We start from the raw sequence: 22,221 nt of genomic DNA, 5'->3' as shown, positions 1-22,221 counted from the left end.
TAGGCCAGCCTGTGAAGGAGTTGGGGAAAGTTAAATTGCAAGCAATAGAAAATATTTTCTTTGAAAGTCAGAGTGAAAACCATGATGTTGTTGCTAATGTTATGCTTCCATAGAAGGAGGATAATCAATGTATCAGGCTTCAAAGCCATCTGTATTAATTATAAAGACCTAAGATCTGGACTTTTGAAAAAAAGTCACTGCTGTGAAGTAAAAGAACACAGATCTCCCCATTAGTCATTTAATCTCTCCCCTCCCTCAGTACATTTAAAGGCAGATTTTCAGCAGTTTTACGTTTGTTTTGCAGGAGCAATTCATGCCTGTATCATTTGTGACATTCATTCATTTGTGAGTGCAAAACAGAGTGCCTTCAGCTCTATCTGATTGTGGGTACAAGTGAGTCAATTAAAGGCCCAGCTACTGAGGTTTGCACCTGCAGTTAATTTTGCAGGTCCAAAAATGTGGGCGCAATTAGTGCCTGTAAATTAGGACTCAGTCCAGCTGAATACATTCCCCCTTAAAGTCCTATTTCCTACCATTTTCTATATATTTCTTAACACTCATAAGTTCTGCCTTTGTTTTTGTTAGTCTGTATGGTGCCTAGCAAAATGGAGATCTGGTCTTTTTAATAGTATCCTGTTTTTTTCATTAACAGGGTATCATATCTGATCTGTTTCCTGGAGTGATTCTTCCTAAACCAGACTATGGGCTGTTTGTGCAGGCACTGACTGACAATATTACAAAAATGAATCTTCAACCAGTTCCTTGGTTTATTGGAAAAATTATTCAGGTATTTAAAGAAAATATTCATCACATCTGAATAAAGATAATATAAACCATTAAAGTACCTGGCTGAATCAGGGCCTAAATTAGTAGCTAGCAGAGCATTACAGAAAGCTTATCTATACAAAGTGAAAACCACAAAATGTACAGACATTGATATGCCAGAAAAAAACTCCATTCTCTATAACAGTAAGTATGAGTTGGTCAGTAGATATTGCCCCCTTCCATGTCTCAGGTCACATGACTGGAGCCAGCAAATGAAGTTCAGTCTTACTAGAGGAGCCAATGTGCCTTAGCACTGAGAGCACTGGACTAAGACTCATAAGACCTATGTTCTGTTCCTGGCTCTGCTACTGACTGCTGAGTGACCTTGAGCAAGTCAGTTCATCACTCTATACCTCAGTTTCCCCATCTGTAAAATGGCAATAATGATACTGACTATCTTTGTAAAGTGTTTTGAGATCTCGGTACTGTTATTACCACCACTCATGTGTTGTGCTTTTATTACTCCCACTGCTTTAACTTTCACCCTTTTATTAGTTGCTTTTGCTGATTTGAAACCAAGTTAGTTAAACAGGTACAAACAGTTTGGTGGACACTCTTGTTCTGGTTTAAACCAGACTTATTTTGGTGTAGCTTGAGTCAGTTAGCAATTGGATAAAGCTAAACTAAAAAAAGGCCCTCTTAAGCTAAAATAAGAATGTCTACCAGGGGGTTGCACTAGTTTAAATCAGTTTAAAAACAAATTTAAGTTAAACCAGTGCAAATTTCTAATGAAAACAAGGCCTGGGTTGGAGTAATTTACACTCTGAGGAGGCAGGAAGTGTAATTATGCTGTCTTAGACTCACGTCTGAGTTTGGCCTTAGGATCCTTAAGGGCAGGTGTTTTGTGTCTAGATTGGCTGATCTGCTCTTTCACACAATGTAGGAGTGCAAGAGAGACGTAGTTTCACACACATTACATTCCGTTCTTTAATATATTTAAGTATAAAACTCATGTCACTAATACAGATTTATGAAATGATGCTGGTGCGCCATGGATACATGATTGTTGGAGATGCTTTGGGTGGAAAGACCTGTGCTTACAAAGTGCTAGCCGCAGCCCTTGGTGATTTGTACACAGGTAAAACGAAAAAGCCTACTGAAGACTTCTCATAAGAAATGAATTCTATGACCAATGAATTTGCTGTACAAATATAAGTTCAGGTTGCTAATTCTGCTGTTAATGGGTTGCAGAATAGAAGAGAATTTGGATATGCAGGAATAAGATTGGAAAAACTCAGTCAGAAATATCATTCTTTTAAACTGATCACACAAATATGCAAAAAAGTCAGTTACATGTTTTGTTAAGCAGTATATTTGTGCACAGTAGTCATGCAAAACTAGCAGCAATAGTCGCATCAAACAAATCTCTTAATGTATGGTACTTCTCTGGAAAATGACTGCAAAAATGGCACCTCTTTGCTCAACAGATCTATTCCCTGGGAGAGATTTTGTGAAGCTCTCTCATTAATGCACAATCAGTTTCCATTGTGCTTCTGTCCTGTTCCTCATTTTTTACCTTGTGCTTTTGCACACAACACTCTGGACCTGCCTTGTGCAGCAATAAACTCTATGTGTAAGTAAAGGAGGTTGTTACTTACTGCTAGGTAGCTTCCACATGTAAGGTCTATTGGGTGGCTACACTGGGATTCTATCAGGAATGTTCCACTTCCAAACTTCATTAGTTAAAAATATTTTTAAAGAACTTTTGCCTTCTATCTAGCTAATCAATGTAATCTATTTTTAATTCCTACCTAGCAAATTCCATGGATGAGTTTGCTGTTGAGTACAGAATTATTAATCCCAAAGCTATTACAATGGGACAGCTGTATGGGTGTTTTGACCCTGTGAGCCATGAATGGACAGATGGAGTCCTTGCAAACACCTTCAGACAACAAGCATCTTCAACCACAGAAGACAGGAAGTGGATTATATTTGATGGACCAGTGGATGCAGTTTGGATAGAGAACATGAACACTGTGCTAGATGATAATAAGAAGGTAGCCATCATTTTTGCCTGTTACTTTAGCGTGTGAATGCACATAATTAATTGAAGTTGTTTGGTTATTGCAGCTAGTGATCTGACCCTTTTAAGTAAATTGAAATACATGAATTATAATGATCTTAAATTGCTAAAAGAAAAAGGATTGCTTTTTATTGTGGAATATATAAAGAGCTGGCTAATGCTTCATTTTCTCCCAAGTCTGCAAGACTTGGCAATAACAAATGGAGGGCTCTCTAAGACAGAATTCTAGAAATATCACATACTATGGGAACATGAATGAATGAATGAATAAGAACTGACACTAAATGGGATGGCTGTTCAGTGGTTTTATGACAAACACTGCTATAAGTGAATGTTCAGCTATGATACGATTAAACCATGTTTACGCCATGTTTGCTTTCCAGCTGTGTTTAATGAGCGGGGAAATAATTCAGATGAGTTCCAAAATGAGTTTAATCTTCGAGCCAGCTGACTTGGAGGAGGCATCTCCAGCAACTGTCAGCAGGTAACAGTAACACACCCAAAGTTTGAACTACCTCACACAATGTACCTGATGCATTTCAGATACCTTATTGCACCATGACTACTTACTTTTCCAGGTGTGGTATGATCTATATGGATCCTAATCAGTTAGGTTGGAAGCCTCTGAAGGATTCCTACATGGACACGCTGCCCCCAAATCTGCAACAGGAGCACAGAGAACTGGTGCGAGACTTTTTTTTATATGTCAGCCTTATAACTTTTACTTTAAAGGTAATCTGCCCACTGTGTCCTAGTATGTCCTATGGGCTTCCAGGTAGGCACATTGGGTAATGTTTTCAAAAGCACCTCAGTGAATCAGGACACAAAGGGTATGTCTACATTGCAATCAGACTGCAGCACATGTAGACATAACCACACTAGCTTTGCTCTAACTAGCTTGAATAACTATACCAGTGAAGCTGTGGTAGCATGGGAGGCAACACAGGCTAGCCGGCCAAGTACATGCCTAGCATCCCAGATGAGCTTGTACGTTCTATGCTGCCACTTTTGCTACCATGGACTGCAACAGAACAAAGCTAGTTTGCGTACGTCTACATGTGCTGCAGTCACACCTCTGATCTCAATGAAGACATACCCTGAATCTCAAGGGGCTCCACAGGCAGTCTGCCTCACTTTCCCCAGTTTCCCATCTTTCTATCCAAAAGCCCACACAAGGCAAAGGTTTCTCTTCCTCCTCCCAGGCCTTCCTGCCTGTCATCTTTTCTGCTTTGGCAGGCCACTCCCAGGTCCTGCCTGGTCAGAGTCTCAGTCCTAACTTCCAGGACTCTCTGCTAGAACCTTCTCACTCTCCTAGCAGTCTCTAACCCCTGGGCTCCATTCCACTTTTGAAAATTATATCCAATATTACATGTGGTTTAGTGATGTTTGAGACATCACTAACAGAGTCCTAGTGCATGATAGGTGGAGATTATGTGAGCCAGGCCCAGGAGAAGGGGGGTGAGAAATGTGCATTAAAAATGCATCTTCACCTGTTTGGGGCAGTCAGATCCTAGCATGAGAAATGCATATATTAATAACATTCTTATCATTCAGGGTCTTCTTTTGCAAACCCTTACTCACTAGAGTAGTTCTTACTGAGTAGAACAACTCAGATGGATCAGTGGTGCTCACGTTCATGTAGTGCACTTACAAATGAGACTGAGGGTTTGCAGGAATAGGTTCTGAAGGTTATCTAAGCATTAAACATTGAGTTCAGTGGGAGGAGGATCAGGCATTAAAAGGCCAAACACACTTTTCTGTGTTGGGCCTAGAGCTGGATGAAGCCATAGTTTTCTGTGATCTGCCAGCCCCCTTCTTCACTATTCAATGGAAGAGCAAACAGGAGTTGGGACCAAATTCAGAAAAGTGCTTAGGGATGGAGGAATGCTGCCTGCTGTTGGTTAAGAAGCAATCTCTGTCCCTTTATAAACTATCTGAAATACCCTTGGAAAAGGCCAAGATAGAGGCAGAGGAGAGGTTGGGCCATGACTTCCTGCACCCTGCATAAGTCAGCAGAGCTGGCTTGCCATAGAGGGAAAGCGATGATGCTTCACTTACAGCAGTGGTCACACTCTCCCTGCATACCAGGGAGCTCTAGAAGGCATTTCACAATGGGATGAGGTGACTATGCACTACCCCCCAGTGCCCTTAATGGTCTGATGGAACCCTGGTCTTTGTTCCTTCTGCTGTATGCTTACTAGGCCTTGGATTTATTCTCTCAGATTATCCTGTAAACCTCAGTGAAATGCGATCTTCCCATATTTAGTCCCTGTGGCTGGGTGGAGTAACAGCTCCCCAAGGTGGAAAGGTCCTTCTGCTGTCTGGCTTAATAAGAGGAGAACAAACTTCCTATTCCAAACCATTTATTTGCTTGTGACAAAAGCAGCTTCTTTCCACTGGCAGGCAGGTTCCATGGCTCTGTGGCAACTCCCATAGTGCCTTGTCAAGGCCACTCCCCAATCTCCCCCTCCACCAACCCAGGCAGAATTATTGGTGCCTTAAGGATCCACTTTTATTGAACAGCTAAGTCAAATAAACCTTTGATACAGGACTAGGTAAGTAAGGAAAATGATGCCACTCCTACACTGTTTTAAAACTGTTTCCTGTTCTGCTTGCAGATTGATGACATGTTTATGTGGCTAGTCCAGCCTTGCTTGGAATTTGTTCGCCTTCATTGCAAAATCATAGTACAGACATCCGCTATCCATCTAACCTATAGCATGATGAAACTCTATACCAGTCTGCTTGGTCAGTATCTTTTAATGCTTCATCCTCTTATTTTTTCCTGATACGTCATAACAATAGAAAATCCAGGCCACTAGAGACAACTTAATGCTAGAAGACTTCATTTTGAATGAAGCAAGTGTTTTGGGGTGTGGATCATATGCCATAGGTCTTTTTCACTGACCTAGTAATAACAATAGTCCTTTGCACCTTGTATCGCGCCTCTCAACTCAGGATCTCAAAGTACTTTACAGGCCTGAGTAAGGCCCCGTGGGCATGCCCTTAGATGTTTGGCATGCTGTTTGCTAGCATCCTAATAAAATATTTAGAACTCCTTTAAATATTTCCCACTCATTCATTTTTAATTGAAAACAATATATTGCACTATCAAAACAGGGCCAGAGTCTCACTTGGTGAAAATTGATGTAGCGCCATTGAAGGCAATGCTTAGGATCTGGCTTAGAATGATTTTTTTACGAAAGCAGATTTTGATCATTTAACCAAGATTTGAATGCATTTTTTAGATGAAATAAGGAAATCGGGTGAAGAAGAAGGTGAAACCATGTCTAGTCAGCAGATCATCTTATGGCTACAGGGGCTTTTCCTTTTCGCATTGGTTTGGACAATCGGTGGGACCGTCAATGCAGACAGCAGAAAGAAATTTGATCTGTTTTTCCGTAACTTGCTAATGGGAATGGATGATGAGAACCCACGCCCCAAAAGCGTGAAGCTCACCAAAAACAATATCTTTCCAGAAAAAGGTGTTTCTACATAACTGTATTTGTATTGCTTAGTCTTGCTTTACAAACCCTGCCAAATCCTGTCTAGCACTGCCGGACAGACTGGGGTGTCTGGCACTTCTCCTTTGCTGCAGAAATCCTGCAGCCAGGTCTGAAAGATACACAGTGGGGAGCTCTTTTTTGTTGCTCTAAACAAGAGGAGCATGTGCCCCAAATTGACCTAAATGGTGAAATCTGTTGCAGCTAACAACTTCCTGACAGTGAGGTTCAATGGGAGAAGAGGATATTCAGTGGTATTTAGGAGGCATTCATTGCCACACAGGCCATGTGAAGAACTGACAAATCAGGAAAATTCTTTCATTTGATCATTTCTACCCTTGTACTAGAAAGAACTAGGGGGAAATACTTTAGAGGCTAAAGGGACATGACATTATTTTGATTGTCTATTCAGTCAGTTTTCCTATAGTCTGTGTTTTGTTTAACAGGGAGTGTGTATGACTTCTATTTTCACAAGCAAGCCAGTGGGCAATGGAACATATGGACTGATTACATCACTAGGGAGGAGCAAAATATCCCTGCTGGTGCAAAGGTTAACTTTTTTTTTTCATTATAGAAAAGAACTCAGTGATAAAAACAATGTTGTGAAATGACAGCACTACAAGTCAGTTACATTTGGTAGCTCTGATTAATTTATATATGACTTCTTTCTGCTTACTATGAATGTCTTAAGCTGTATGGGCTCTCCCCTACTTAAACCTTGGTTCTGATGTCAGACCTATATTTAAATCTCAGTACAAAAGGTAAATATGGAGCATAAGGATGATCTTGTGGTGAAAGATCTGGGCTCAATTCCTGGCTTTGTTACAGAATCCTTGTATGACCTTGGGCAAATCACTTAACCGAGAAGTAGCCTCTGATTTTTGGTGTCTGTTTTTGGGTGTTCAGGCTGAGACCTAGTGTAATATAATATGAATTAATCAGCACTTCTACCTGAATTGACTCACAGCTTCCTTAGGATGGGGAGGCTGGACTCGATGACCTTTCAAGGTCCCTTCCAGTTCTAGGAGATAGGTATATCTCCAATTATTATTATTATTTATTATAAATCTTTAAGAAGTTCAAAATGTTGTTAACCATTGCCTCATTACCACTATTCCTCATTGACATGCTAGATATCAGTACAGCTAGCATCTACACGACATATGTGGAAACAAGAAGGATGAATCTTTATTTTATCATTTAAAAATAACTTTTAAGTACACAGCACATAGCTACCCCACTGATGTGGGGGGAGAAGAGACTCCCTGTGACATTTTACCCCTTCCCTTTGCACAGTGAAGGGCAGAATTGAGCCCCAGATTAGGAATTATCCAATGCTCCCATTTTTGCTTTGAATTGTCACAATGCCTAGGAGCCCTAGTCATGCATGACTTAGGCTCCATTGTGCTAGGTGCTGTACAAACACAGAACAAAAGCAGCTCCTTACGTACCATTTACAGTATCTACAAGAAACTTGTCAGAACCTTTATTTACATATAGAAGTAATTTTTAAAAACTCCTTTTTGGGCAATAAACTCATTGCAGTAAGTTGATTTCAAACCTCAGTATTGATTACAGTGTTAGATATTTGTTTTCCACATGGTATTTTAATCTTCCATATAATAGGTGTCCGAGCTTATAATTCCAACAATGGAAACAGCCAGGCAAACTTTTTTTCTAAAAACATATGTGGAACATAACATCCCCTTGCTGTTTGTGGGCCCCACTGGCACAGGAAAATCTGCGATTACCAACAGCTTTCTGCTGCAACTTCCAAAGCTTAAATACGTCCCTAACTGCATCAACTTCTCTGCAAGAACTTCAGCTAACCAGACCCAGGATATTATTATGTCAAAGCTGGACAGAAGAAGAAAGGGACTATTTGGACCTCCTGTGGGGAAAAAAGCTGTAATATTTGTAGGTAAGACAACTTGTGTGTTCTTATTTCTTCGTGTAAATTCAGGCTTCAGGAGAACTAAGTGCTTCATTGATCTGGTAATTATATACTACCACGCTACTTGCTTTTTTTTTTTCTTTAAAGGCATCTGTGAAAGGATTAGTATTGTCCCCTGCTGGAAAATTTACATACATTGAAGCACAGGTGTGAGAACTAGTGGTGTAGGGGGTGCTACAGCACCCCTATGTTTTGCATGAGGTCCCAGCCGATGGCCCAGCACCCAGGGTCCCGCTGCTGCTGGTCCCGCACCCAGGAATCCACTCCTGGTCCCGCACCCAGGGTCCCAGATGCAGGATCTATGTCCAGGGCTTTGCTCCTGGCCCGACATCCAGGCTCCCGGCTACAGGACCCACACCTGGGACTCTGCTCCCTCCCACAGCTGTGGTCCCAGCCTCAGCCCCCTTACCCCTGTCCACTTCCCCCCTACCTCCCAGAGCCATACTCCAGTCCTGGCCCCAGCTCTGGGGAGAGGGTGCGAGGTAAAAAGTTGGGGACCTTTGGCTTTCAACACCCTCCATTGTAAAAAGTGGTCCAGTGCCACTGCATTGAAGTGGTGCTTGTCTTTAAGATGGTTTTCTCCCTTACTTTAAATCTGTTCAGTTTGGTACCTTATTTTGCAATTTGTGATCTTAAGTAAACACAAAACAAAAAAACAGCCCATCAGCCAAACAAAATTAAACCAATATCTTTAACTTTAAAAAAAAATTACCCCTGCATGGTATAATTACATTAGATTCAGTTGTTGCATCAAAGAGAAATAATAATAATGAAAGGTAACCTTTTCCTTGTTAAGAGAAATAATAGGTATCTGTGCTTTGATTTATTTCTTAAGATATGAACGTTCTTTTTAGATGACCTAAACATGCCTGCAAAGGAGGTGTACGGAGCCCAGCCACCTATTGAGCTTCTTAGACAGTGGATTGATCATGGTCACTGGTATGACAAGAAGGATACAACCAGGCTTGATATCATAGATGTCTTAATTGTTTCAGCAATGGGCCCTCCTGGTGGAGGAAGGAATGATATTACAGGTAGGAAATAATATAATATAATATAGAAATACATCACTACAACAACCCATTGTCTAATTGACTGAGGTTATAGAGGGAAGCCTGGCTTACCTAATGTTATTCAAATAGAAGACTCTGAGCTTGTCTACTGGAATAATTAGTTTGCGGCAAGCTGGGGTATAAGTCTACCCTGCACTAGCATGCTGCAGGATCACTGTCCATGTGGACCCTGATGATGCATATTAACAGTTTCTCAATGTGCTTTGATCCAGTCCTCTTTGAAATGGGACTAGATTAAAGTGCACTAATGAACTGTCCACATGGACAGTTAGTCTGTAGCTAAATCTTTGTGTAGGCAAGTGCTGTGTTTGTATTCAAATTGTAAGCCAGTGTGTAGATTCACCAGCTGGGCCATTCCAAATAAAGTCCACATACACACATTTATTATTACATCTGAATATAAAGGAGCTGGAAAAATGAGCCCAGGATAAGGATGATTGACGTTGTTTGACTTCTGCCTCACCTGATGGTATGGGAAGAATGATGATGATGATAGTGGTGATGATTGATGATGACTCAAGTTTAATCCGCATCTGTTTCCTCCGGGTGGGTTTAATAATCAACAGAAGATACAAAGCCTGAAAATAATACCAAACACTTAGGAACAGGTATGTTCTTATCATATGTTAGATAACAAATGCTGACTAACACAGTAAAATCCTAGTGTAGACAAGGCAGTTTGTAGCTTTTGGACATGTTACCAGGTCAAGGTGAAAACTAGGGTGAATCTAAGGTTTATCTTAACTTGCTAACTTGTTTGAAAACTACAGATTGTCTTGCATGCACCAGAATTTTAGCTCATCTCAGGGTATGTCCGCATTTCGACTTGAGGGTATGATTCCCAGCTTGAGTAGACAAACTTGTGCTAGCTCCTCACTGAGCTAATGCACTAGAAGTAGAATGTAGCCATGGCAGCGCAAATAGTGAGAGGACTAACAGCCTTGAGTGTGTGCCCATTAGAGATGTTGGGTTTGTACTGAGGGAAGTTAGCCCTTCCCACCACGCCTGCTGCTACTGCTATACTTCTATTTTTAGCACACTAACTCTATTAGAGCTAGCACAAGTAAGTCTACTCAAGCTGGGAATCACATCCCCAGATCAAAGTGTAGGTATACCCTTAGTTACCATGAGGTAAGAACATGCCTTTGTGATATTTTGGGGTCCACCCAGACTAGCAAGGGGTTCTGGCATCATCTGCCCTGTAACCTGGCCTGGTCTTGGTGCTGTGTGGCTATGGTTCAGATCCCACAAGCACAAGGTCTCATCCCGGCTCTGACCAATCCAGTTACTCTTTACAGAGTGACACGAACAGCCCTTTCAAGTCCTGAGTCTCCCCAGATACATCCTCCCTGAATTCTTAATTAGCAGACACTGTGACCATTCCCCTCTGGTTCCTCAACTCTGAACTTCAAGGCATGAAATTAGTGCCCCAGTTATCAACTCACTTTGGCATACACACTCCACACAGTTTGTACACCAGAGAGCTGTTTGGGATTAAAATATACAAAAAGTGTATTTAATAGAAAAACCGCAGATTCCAAGATGGAATAGTAAGGGGAAAGCAAATGTATATGAGTTACACAGAAACCAAACATAGAGACGCAACCTCTGGCTTTGCACTTTCATATTAGATAAAATCTCTTTTCTAATAAAAGTCACATATTGCCTTAAAACAATGTACCCCCTAGCCATAGGTGGGATCCAGCATTCACAGATTGCCTTCTGCCTCGAGACTGTCTCCCAAATTCCGGAGGAAATACCTCAGTTCCAAGCCTGATTTGAAAAGGGCTTTTTCCCCGCCCTCTCCAGTCCATGGTGACTCATGGTAATTCAGAATGGGGATATTTCCTCCTGACTTGATGTTCCGAGCCGGAATGTTCTTTTCATTGTAGAGTTGCATCCATGTCTTTCCATTAACCCCAACAGTCTACCATTGTCCTTTCCTGGGCTGGACAATGGATACTTACTTGAAGCCAGGTTTGTGTAAGGTGTCTCTACCTGCCTGACTGCTCACTGCCCTACTGTGAGGTAGAGCTGAAATTGCACCACTGTTTATGAGCACAGTTTTCTATAGACACAAATATATAAATTCATAACCATCACAGGCACCAACTTCCTTTCTACCCAGTGGGTTCTCGACCCCTAACCCCTGTCCGACCAGGCCCCACCCCCACTCCACCCCTTCCCCAAGCCACTGCCTCACCTCTGCCCCTGCCCTGCCTCTTCCCACCCCCTCGTGCACCCTCTCCCCGTTCCTTCCCTTCCCTCCTGGAGCTGACCTGCACCCCGCAAAACAGCTGTTCGCGGCGGGCAGAAGGCACTGGGAGGGAGGAGGAGGAGTGATCAGTGAGGTTGCTGGAGGGGGAGAGGCTCTGGGGGGCAAGGAGGAGACCGGGGAGCTTGGCTGTTAGTGGGTGTTGAGCACCCGCTAATTTTTCTCCATGGGTGCTCCACGGAGTTGGTGCCTTTGATAACCATGGTCTGTATACATATCTCATTTTTGGGGTTTAAGCCTTTTGGTCTCCCCTTGGAGTGTCTGGACCCTGATTGTCACAGCCTTTTTCTTAGAGAAGACAAGGCCTTAGAGTTTGAGGACTGGTCTACAAACTTGAAAAGTTTCACCAGTAGGAGTATAATTTTTTGCTGACATTAGTATGCTGCTGAAAGCTCTAGTGAAGACACAGTTATACTGGTGTAAGGTACTCTATGCTGCTACAGTTTATTTCACTTTGCAGAACCGGAATAGGTTGTACTAGTATAAGCACTTTTATACAGATATAATTGTGTCTACACTGGGGTGGATGGGCCTGCATTCATTGTACTAGTATACTTAAAAGCAGCAAAACTTTTAAGTGTAGGCAAGGCATTACTTTTTTGTATTGTTTTGTTTTTATGAAAGCTTCGATTCAGGAGATCAATATTGCTGCTTGAGAGATGTACCAGTATGCTGTGCCACAACATGCGGACCGATCTGAGCCCAGAGTTACAGCAGTATAAAGCAGCCTTAGTTTAAATGAGAATCAGGCCCTTCATGTTAAACACTGACATTCTTTTAAGAGCTATGCACAGTACTGAAGCAAATTATAACCCAGTTTATAATTTCATATCAGTCTCACCTAGTGATGTTGTCATTTTATTAAGATGTAGAAATGTTTCTGAAAGAAAACCCCAGAACCAGATCCAGATCCAAATTTTGCAGCTTGATTTTATTGCTAATAAGACGGTCACTGCTAGACAAATGGTAGGTGTAAGGTGGAAAGAAAGTTGTACGATACTGGACATGACTGTGTTGTTCACTGTGTATTACAGGGCGTTTCACACGACACTTGAATATTATTTCCATCAATGCTTTTGATGATGACATTTTAACCAAGATTTTCTCTTCGATTGTTGACTGGCATTTCAGCAAAGGATTTGAAGCTGTATTTACAAGGTAATGGTGATATGTTTCCCGAGACTATTTTACAGAGAATATATTGTCTCAGATCTTTCATTTGCATGCCTCACAATTAAATTCACCTTTCTCTTCTTTTTATTTATTTATTTTTTAAGGCTTGGCAAGATGACAATCCAAGCTACAATGGCTATTTATAAAATGGCTGTCGAGAATTTTCTTCCAACTCCTTCAAAATCCCATTACGTCTTTAATCTGCGTGATTTCTCCCGTGTTGTTAGAGGAGTGCTGTTGTGTCCACACACCCATTTACAAGTAGGCTGCTGTTTAACTGTTCATAAAACGATAGTTAAACAAATAAAGTATTAAAGCTAAATTCTCTTCACTAACATGCGCTGTAATTTTAATAGGTTTGCACGCATATAACTGAGAGCAGGATTGGGCCTGAATATTTTGCTGTGCACTTTCCTCCTCCCTCTTGATGAAGAAAACATATTCAGATATTGTTATTATTTATTTGCTTGTATTACAGTAACTGTTAGATCAGGGCCCTGATGTGTTAGGCCCTATAATATCCATAGTAGGAGACAGTCACTGCCCCTGAACTTGTTACCTAAATAGACAAGACAAAGGAAGAAGAGAGAAAAGAAGGATTATTATCCCCATTTTACAGATGAGGGAACTGATGCACAAAGAGGTTGAATGGCTTGGCCCCCAAAAATGTATCTTGCTATTAGCTGATGATGGAAGTTTCTATGTAATATAAAAAAGTCAAACAAAGCTATTAAGCAAGTTAGGGAACATTCTCATCCCTTTACACTGGATAAAAGGGTTGGAGTGGCATAAAGTGATGTAGTGAAGCGAGACTCACCACCAGCAGTGCCTCCTGCTGGTCGTCCTGGGAATTAGCTTTTTTCCAGCCTGGAGCACCCTCTGCAGGCTGGTGTCTCGCCTGCCACTAGCCCCATGTCCCTCCTGGGCCCTGGGGCCCTTTCCCTGGGGTTCTGCTCTCCATAGTACCCTTGCTCTGGGTCTCCCCTCCCAGGGGAACCCCCAACCCCCTATCCCCACCTTGCCTCAGTGGCTACTGCCAGTCATCACCTAGCCCCCGCTCAATGGAGCAGACCACTCATCACTGACAGGAGGGTGTTGGACCTGCTGCCTTTGCCTAACCCCAGGCTATACCTCTGTAGACCTTGCACAGGACCTGCAGCCTGGGGAGTTGCCAGGCTGGAGCTCCCCAGCTCCTTTGCCCTATTCCTCAGCACTACTCTAGTCAGGTCCCCTTCTCTCCCAGGCAGCCAGGTCCTTCTCTCTCTACAGCTAGAGAGAGACTGCATTAGCCCCTGGCTCACAGCCCTTTTATAGGGCCAGCTGTGGCCTGATTGGGGTGTGGCCCCAGCTGTGGCTGCTTCCCCAATCAGCCTAGTCTTTTCTCTAAGAGCGTGGTTGCTGCCCTACTACAAGTGGCCATAAAAACCCTTGATCTATCCAGGGGAGAATTCCTCTAGTGCAGGAACTGAGGCAGACAGCTGCAGCTGTCCTCTGAGGATCTCTGTGCCAGCTTTGATATAGCAGGCATGCCAGGGGCAGGCCTATTGAGGCAGGAGGGGTTTGTCAGTGCGGACCTTTATTAATGTTACTACAGGGGTGGGAGTTATGCGTGTTAATCCTTATTCCTTGAGATGAGAATGTACTCAGGACTAAACCGCTTTCAGAGGGGCATGGATTTCACCCCCATTCTTTATTGCTCTATGGAAGGATTGCTCCTAAACACCCATGTCATGAGTCACATGTCCTTTGTTCATTGCCACTGGTATTATTCTAAAATATGAAAAAATCATCATAAAGTGCCCCAAAGATAAACACCTTTGATGTAACAATAGTTAAGTGCTTTGTGAGCAGAGGCCAAGACTGTATTGGCAGGAAAGATATGACACAATCATTATGTATTGAGGAAGCCAGTTGATCCATTTGCTTGCACTCTCACAACTGAAATACTCCCATTGACTTTAGTGAGAGGTGGATCAGGCCTCAAATAGAGATCTGATTACTTTGTTATGAAACAAGTCCTGCCTTTTAAATGTTGATCTATTCATTTATATCTACTTTTACAGGATGGGGATAAGCTGATCAGACTTTGGATCCATGAAGTTTATCGAGTTTTCTATGACCGCTTAATTGACAATGACGATAGGGAGATGTTCTTTAAGATGGTAAAAGAAACAACATCAAACAACTTCAAGCAGAGCGTTGATAAGGTACACTGGCTTATACACTGAGAACAGTTTGGGCAGGTAGATGGGACTGACAAATTTACTAAACTAATTCAACATTTCAGATATACTGTAGCAATATTAGAAAACAATTTGAACTGTCTCCATTGGTGCATCCTCAATATGCAAGTTAGGGATCTCATCCTGCAAATTACTTTTTGCAGGTGGACTCCTGACTTCAGAGGGGCTCTCTCCAGGGGCAGGAGATCACCTGGAATGAGTAACTGGCAGGATTGAGGCTGAGGTAGTTAGTCATGCTGTTATTTGAGTTGTGCCTATTTGGAAGGGTCCATACGTGCTGTGGGTATATTATTAGGCTTTTTGGAAACTTGGACATATACTGGACATTGAAAGCAGAATGCCCATATTTTGAGGTATGCATATCTGAAAAACAACATTTCAGCATACATTGTTTTGGTTTTTGTGGTCTAAAATAATATACTGGAACAGTTGGAAGATAGCATTTCCACAGTAGTGTAGGACCTACTACTATGTGGATATGGATGAGTATTTCTTTAGAGAAAAAATAGTCTGAATTATCAGTTGAATCTTGTCTTTTGCATAGGTACTGAGTCATCTGTCACCTACTGGCAAGATCACCGATAATAATATCCGCAGCCTCTTCTTTGGAGACTACTTTAAACCAGACAGTGATGTAAAAGCTTACGATGAAATCACAGACTTAAAACAACTGACAACTGTGATGGAATATTACCTTGATGAGTACAACAATATCAGCAAGGCACCAATGTCCTTGGTCATGTTTAAGTTTGCCATCGAGCATATCTCAAGGATATGCAGAGTACTGAAACAAGACAATGGTCATTTGCTTTTGGTGGGAATAGGTGGGAGTGGGCGACAAAGTGCTACCAAGCTGGCCACCTTCATGAATGCTTTTGAGCTTTTTCAGATTGAAATCACGAAGTCCTATGGCAACAATGAATGGAAGGAGGATGTGAAACGAATTATGCTGCAGACTGGCGTCAGTAACAAAAATTTGTCTTTTTTGTTCTGTGACAATCAAATAAAGGACGAGTCATTTGTGGAGGATGTTAACATGCTTTTAAATACAGGTGATGTGCCTAATATCTTTGCAGCGGATGAGAAGGCTGACATTGTTGAGAAAATGCAGGCTGCAGCAAGGACGGAAGGCAGGAAAATTGAGGCTACTCCGCTTGCTATGTACAATTTCTTTATTGAAAGAGTGAAGAAAAATTTACATATTGTCTTAGGTCTGTATATAACACACAATGTCTTATTCTAAATCTTTCTGCCTCTTAACTGTTGGTGGACTTAAGAACAATATACGTTCTTTCCAGCAATGAGTCCAATTGGAGATGCATTCCGGAATCGACTACGAATGTTCCCTTCACTGATAAACTGCTGCACCATTGACTGGTTCCAGACCTGGCCCACTGATGCTTTGGAAATGGTTGCAAACAAGTTTTTGGAGGATGTCGAACTCGAAGATGAAATTAGAAAAGCGTATGTGTTTATTTGTCAAGAGGGTTCTGAAGCTGATAATCACATCTCCAGCTGAAGCATCATATAAGGATAACATCACAGCTATGTGATGCTTCAGCTGAAGATGTGGTTATCAGCTTCAGCTCAAAGTGTCAACATACCCTTAGTTACAAGAGTGCAACTCCACTGATGTTTTCACAGGATGACACTGGCCCTGTAAGATTGGTCATTTCACCCATAGATGGGGCTTAAAAGAGAACACCTGGGCTCTAGAGCCAAAGGGAGATAGACCTGGTGAGTCAGAATTGCCCTAGAGTGCAGATGGAGTCAGTCAGGAAAAGGGCAGGTGAGAGCTGCCTGAGGGGTCTCTGAAAGAAGACAGGAAGGCCTGGGTGAGAGCTGCCTGGGAACAGAGGAGAGACAGAAGGAGAACCAGAGAGCATAGGTGCTGACTCCATGAGTGCTCCGGTGCTGGAACACCCATGGGAAAAAAATAGCGGGTGTTCAGCACCCACTGGTGGCCCCACCGATCAGCTCCTCCCGCTCCCTCCCAGCGTCTCCTGCCCACTGCAGATCAGCTGTTCGGTGGCATGCAGGAGGTGCCAGGGGGAGGGGCAGAGCAAGGGCAGGGTGCGCTCGGGGAAAGGGGTGGAACAGGGTGGGAAGAGGCATGGCGGCCATAGGAAGAGGTGGGGCGAGGGTGGGAAGAGCCAGTGGTGGGACTTGGGGGAAGGGGTGGAGTGGGGGTGGGGCCTGGTGCAAGCAGGGGTCGAGCACCCCCGGTAAACTTAGAAAGTCGGCACCTATGCCAGAGAGTTGCCTGGGGGAAATCTGCCTATGCCAGAGAGTTGCCTGGGGGAAATCTGCAGAGGGAGGAATTGCCTGGAAGCCAGCAGACTTTGTTGACCTTCCTGAGCCAGAGAGCCAGGGCCAGAGAGGGTTGAAGGCTGGGGTGAGGTCTGCTGAGAGATGCCAGAGCAATACCTGAGAGGTAAGCATGATGGGAGACACTGAGATGAGGTGGGATGCTGATAGACTGTTGGGGACTCGGTTTATTATGGTTTATACATACAGGGCTGTATTTTGTAAGAAATTAACCCTGCAAGTGCTATATACACCTCTACCCCGATATAACGCGCCCCGATATAACACAAATTCGGATATAACGCGGCAAAGCAGCGCTCCAGGGGGACGGGGCTGTGCACTCCGGTGGATCAAAGCAAGTTTGATAGAACGCGGTTTCACCTATAATGCGGTAAGATTTTTTGGCTCCCGAGGACAGCGTTATATCGAGGTAGAGGTGTATATTCAGAAAGACTGCTTAGACTATTTCTGGGAACTACTGAAGGGGAAACTGGGGCAGGCACACCAGTGATGCTGCTGCCAGATGCTGGTGGGCACCCCAGTTGGGAGCCACCCTAGGACAATAGTCAGTTTGGGTCTGTGTGGGTTTATGGCCCAATTTTTATTGGTGCTCAATACCTGAAGCTCCCTTTGACTTTAGTGTGAACTATGTATATTCAGTGCCTCTTAAAATCCTCTCTGAGAAGAGAATTTAGCTCAGTATATTTTAAATAATGGGCTAAATTTTGCTCTCAGTAACACCAATATAATTTCATTGACTTCTGTGTAGTTATTTTGGATTTACATTGGAGTAACCAAGAGCAAACTTTGATTCCATTATTTTAGATGCTAATAGAAATAACCAAACAGTTAGTAGGACCCAAAATTGCCAGGATTAATATAAAGAGATATTTTCATTCATATTAATATGTAAGATTTTCCATAGGGTTGTGTCAATGTGCAAATATTTCCAAGAAAGTGTGAGAGAGCTCTCTGTCAGCTATTACAGCACACTGCGAAGACACAACTATGTAACACCAACATCTTATCTGGAACTGATTCTCACCTTTAAGACTCTACTAAATAGCAAGAGGCAAGAAGTTGACATGATGAGAAATCGTTATCTTGTGGGTCTTCAAAAACTTGAATTTGCATCTTCACAAGTAAGTTTAGACAGAAAACTTGAAGAATATTTTTTAACATAGCATATGGTTAATTTAGCACACAGCGTCTGCTAATGCTAATAAGAGTTGCAAGTTTAATTCTCTGTTCACTGTTGTGTTAATAATTTTCCTCTTAAAAGCCACCAGCAAATCTGAGATTCTTGCTTAGCTATTTTAAGAAACTGTGGCATGTAACTTCAGAGTAGATCTCCTAATCTAAGATTGAATGGAGTCAATGCTATTTAACCAAACATGTTAGAAAAACTTTGCTAAGTTCAAGTAACATTATAGTTTTCTCAGAGCCCCAGTTGAAGAATTTCTGGCAGCATAGTTTCTTCAAGAGCTTTCGTGACATTGGCTGTGCATGCCTATGCCTATTCCTCCTTTCCAATTGGGAAGAAGATGCAGAAAGGGAGTTCCTGTTGCATGAATGAGCATTACCTTTTGAGGAGATTTGCACTAGGAAATCCACCAAGCCCTCAACTTCCCAGCTTCCCAGCTCATCTCCCTGCTGCTCCTGGAACAGACCCTGGCAAAACAAAGGGGCTTCCGACTTCTGTGCACTTCCCTAGTAGAGGAGAGCAGAGCACCCCAAGGATCTGCTGCTATTCCCACTTCTGTAACCCTTGCCTGGTTTATGCTGGATTTCATTCTCATCCATGGATGTAAATGGAGGGAAGCATTGGGGTCCACCAGCTGACTATAAGAAAATCAAAACTGATCAGTTTATTTTCAGTGTCCAGGCTGAGTGAATTGCAAAAACTAAAGACATTACAAATATGAAAAACACATTAGATTTTAAAAATCTGCTTCAGTTTTAACAGGAGGAGATCTCAGTAAAATAGGCAAGAAGGCTACTTTTTAAAATGTGATTTGTATGCTGAGTGTCCTTTTTTAAATTGTACTACGTGTGATAACATCTTTACCATTTTCTACCTATCACACTGAGACAGGAAATACACATGCAAATTACCAGGATTTCTCTCACTTGATATCTTCACTAGGTTGCAGAAATGCAGAAGGAGCTGACTGCCCTTCAGCCTGAACTAATTCAAACCTCTGCAGAAACAGAGAAAATGATGATCCAGATAGAAAAAGAAACGATCCAAGTAGATGCAAAGAAGGAGCTAGTATCTGCAGATGAAAAGGAGGCTAATGATGCTGCGGCTGTTTCCAAAGCTATTAAGGTAGTTTACAAGGGCCTGTCCCTGTGAGGTACTGAATCTGTCTCAACTCCCATCAAAGTAAATGGGGGTTGCGGAGATAGATGCAAAGTACTTTACTGGTGAGGCCCAAGTTCCTAACAATGTAATTAAAAAAACAAAAACTTGAGAGATGATGATTGAGATGTTAATAATGTTAACAAATGTTACCCTGGCTATATTTAGTGATGGCCGGATACTAATTCTACAGTGCTCCCAGAATTCCTTTTTCCAGTCCTGACTTTAACATGCATCTTGCACACGTTATTCAAGGTGCATCTCAGATCTTCCTGAAAGAGAAAATTAGTCCCCTTATGCAGCTGAGTAAAGAAAGAGATGGACCTAATTACATGGGCGGGGTATGTTTCCAGGATTGTTATTTATCTGGAATAAGTCTCATACTCTGCATAAAGCCCCAGTAAACAGGTTTTATATAGAGGCCCTATAAAGGGTTTGAGGGGAATGGAGATATCTCTTCCCCACAGCTGATGTGGGGCATAGTGCAGTTACTCTGTGGCTGCTATATGCAGACAGGAGCCATAGCCTCTAAGCTGGAGCAGCAGGTTATGGTCTGCCAACCCCACTACTTTATGTGGGGCTTGTGGTCTTATGGTATTTTCAGTTTGTGGACACATTACTATGCCATGTCACTCTGTCAGCCAATCCATAGCCCCACTCCCCACTCTGTGCTGGTGTTCCTGAGTTCTATAGCATGTAGGAGTAGCTTCTCAGACCTCCATTTCCCATGCACTGGGACTGCAGTAGCTCCAAAGCATTGGGGCCTTCTACAGACCCTAGAATTTCACCCTTAGTTTCTTGACTATGTCTACAATGCAGTTAGACACCAGCTGGCCCGTGCCCACCGACTCAGGCTCATATGGCTTGCGGTATGAGGCTGTTTAATTGTGGTGCAGATGTTCGAGCTCCGGCTGCAGCCTGAACTCTGGGGCCTTCCGACCTCACAGGATCATAGAGCCCAGGCTTCAGCCCAGGCACAAACATCTACACTGCAATTAGACAGCCCCTTAGCCTGAGCACGACAAGCCCAAGTCAGCTGACTCAGGCCAGCCGCAGCTTTTTAATTGCGGTATAGACATACCCTTGGTGATAGCAGACAGGCCCACAAAACATGTTGTCTTGTTACAGTGTTGCCCAGATGTGTGCTTTACAAGGATGAGATTAAGTCTTAGACACTAGGAGATGAGGTGTCCCAACATAGTATCCCATCATCAGGTTGGAAACTGTCCTGCAGTGCTTTGTGTGTGACATTCCTGTATATAGGCCAGGAGTTGCAAGTCATTAATCCAGAACCCTGTATCCATACTATTGGGGTGGGGAATGAGATGGTCATGAAAAAATTATTATTATTTATATTATGATAGTAACCCAGGAGCCTCAGTTATGGGCCAGGACCAAACAGCTTCAGAGGGAATATCTCTATGACCAGATGTTGGTGACACAGAGACCTCCATGAGAGATTATGAGAATCTCCAGCACTGTCTCAACTATTGCAGAAATGCAAAACATATACAACTGCTGGTACTTGGGGTTATCTCTGAAGTTATTGCTATATGCTGCATTCTGCTGTAATAGTAACATGCACATGGTAAAAGAAATGAGCTGCTCATTTGATGTCCCATCAATCTATTACTCTTCTCCACCCTCACCCCCCATTTCTCACCTGCAACTAGTCAGCAGAAGCATTTTGAAGATGTTTAAATAGTGAAATGGAGATATCCCTTGGGCCTTCAACTGTAAAAAGAAACATGGTGGTGAGATGCAGTTAAAATGACTGTGTATAGAGTAATACACTAAACTGTCAGGACAGATTATTAAAATAGTTATCTCTGCTTGAAATGTACTGCTATGTACATTTTTCCTAGTTAATTATAACTGCAAATGGTTCACTAATGCCTCATTAGCATTTCTCAGCTCATGCCAGTCAGTTTACAATAGACTGTGCAACTCAAAGGGTTAAAGCATTCTGTTCAATGTATTTGCAGGAAGAGTGTGAAGGGGACCTTGCAGAGGCCATGCCAGCTCTAGAGGCTGCACTCTCAGCTCTTGATACCCTGAACCCCTCAGACATCTCACTTGTCAAAGCCATGCAGAATCCACCAGGCCCTGTCAAGCTCGTTATGGAGAGTATCTGTGTAATGAAAGGAATGAAACCAGAGAGGAAGCCTGATCCAAGTGGCAGCGGTAATAATACCATTGTGAAAGTTTAGGGACTGTTTGTGTAATCTGTGTCCTAGCTGAGACACAGTCACCTATTCTGCTTTACATTCACACCAAGCTAAGATTTGCAGCTGCAGGAAGCAGGGCCAGCTTTAGCCCCGTGCCTAAGAGGGCCCAGCACCCAGTGAGAATCTCTTCCCTGGCTAGAGGTGCCTTTTTAATTTTTACTCACCCAGCAGCGCTCCGGGTCTTCGGCAGCACTTCGGCGGTGGGTCCTTCGCTTGCTCGGGGTCTTGGGCGGAACTTCGGCGGCGGGTCCTTCA

At 42.8% G+C, this 22,221-nt stretch overlaps 1 protein-coding gene across 1 annotated transcript in view; it reads left to right on the top strand.

Moving 5' to 3' along the window:
* Window positions 1–22,221, top strand: part of DNAH3 (dynein axonemal heavy chain 3) — a 108,588-nt gene that overhangs the window by 70,682 nt on the left and 15,685 nt on the right. Inside the window, exons 35-52 of the mRNA XM_044981127.1 lie at window positions 653–787; window positions 1,792–1,903; window positions 2,581–2,822; window positions 3,232–3,332; window positions 3,427–3,532; window positions 5,467–5,596; window positions 6,097–6,333; window positions 6,798–6,901; window positions 7,978–8,272; window positions 9,160–9,339; window positions 12,688–12,811; window positions 12,931–13,087; window positions 14,890–15,033; window positions 15,614–16,280; window positions 16,368–16,533; window positions 18,302–18,518; window positions 19,523–19,705; window positions 21,724–21,922. Of these exons, the coding sequence (XP_044837062.1) occupies window positions 653–787; window positions 1,792–1,903; window positions 2,581–2,822; window positions 3,232–3,332; window positions 3,427–3,532; window positions 5,467–5,596; window positions 6,097–6,333; window positions 6,798–6,901; window positions 7,978–8,272; window positions 9,160–9,339; window positions 12,688–12,811; window positions 12,931–13,087; window positions 14,890–15,033; window positions 15,614–16,280; window positions 16,368–16,533; window positions 18,302–18,518; window positions 19,523–19,705; window positions 21,724–21,922 (3,499 nt within the window). The remainder of the gene's footprint in view (window positions 1–652; window positions 788–1,791; window positions 1,904–2,580; window positions 2,823–3,231; window positions 3,333–3,426; window positions 3,533–5,466; window positions 5,597–6,096; window positions 6,334–6,797; window positions 6,902–7,977; window positions 8,273–9,159; window positions 9,340–12,687; window positions 12,812–12,930; window positions 13,088–14,889; window positions 15,034–15,613; window positions 16,281–16,367; window positions 16,534–18,301; window positions 18,519–19,522; window positions 19,706–21,723; window positions 21,923–22,221) is intronic.

The sequence above is a fragment of the Mauremys mutica genome, chromosome 11 (genome assembly GCF_020497125.1).
Source record: "Mauremys mutica isolate MM-2020 ecotype Southern chromosome 11, ASM2049712v1, whole genome shotgun sequence".
NCBI classification, from domain to species: domain Eukaryota; kingdom Metazoa; phylum Chordata; order Testudines; family Geoemydidae; genus Mauremys; species Mauremys mutica.
This window is presented reverse-complemented; position numbering and strand designations above follow the sequence as displayed.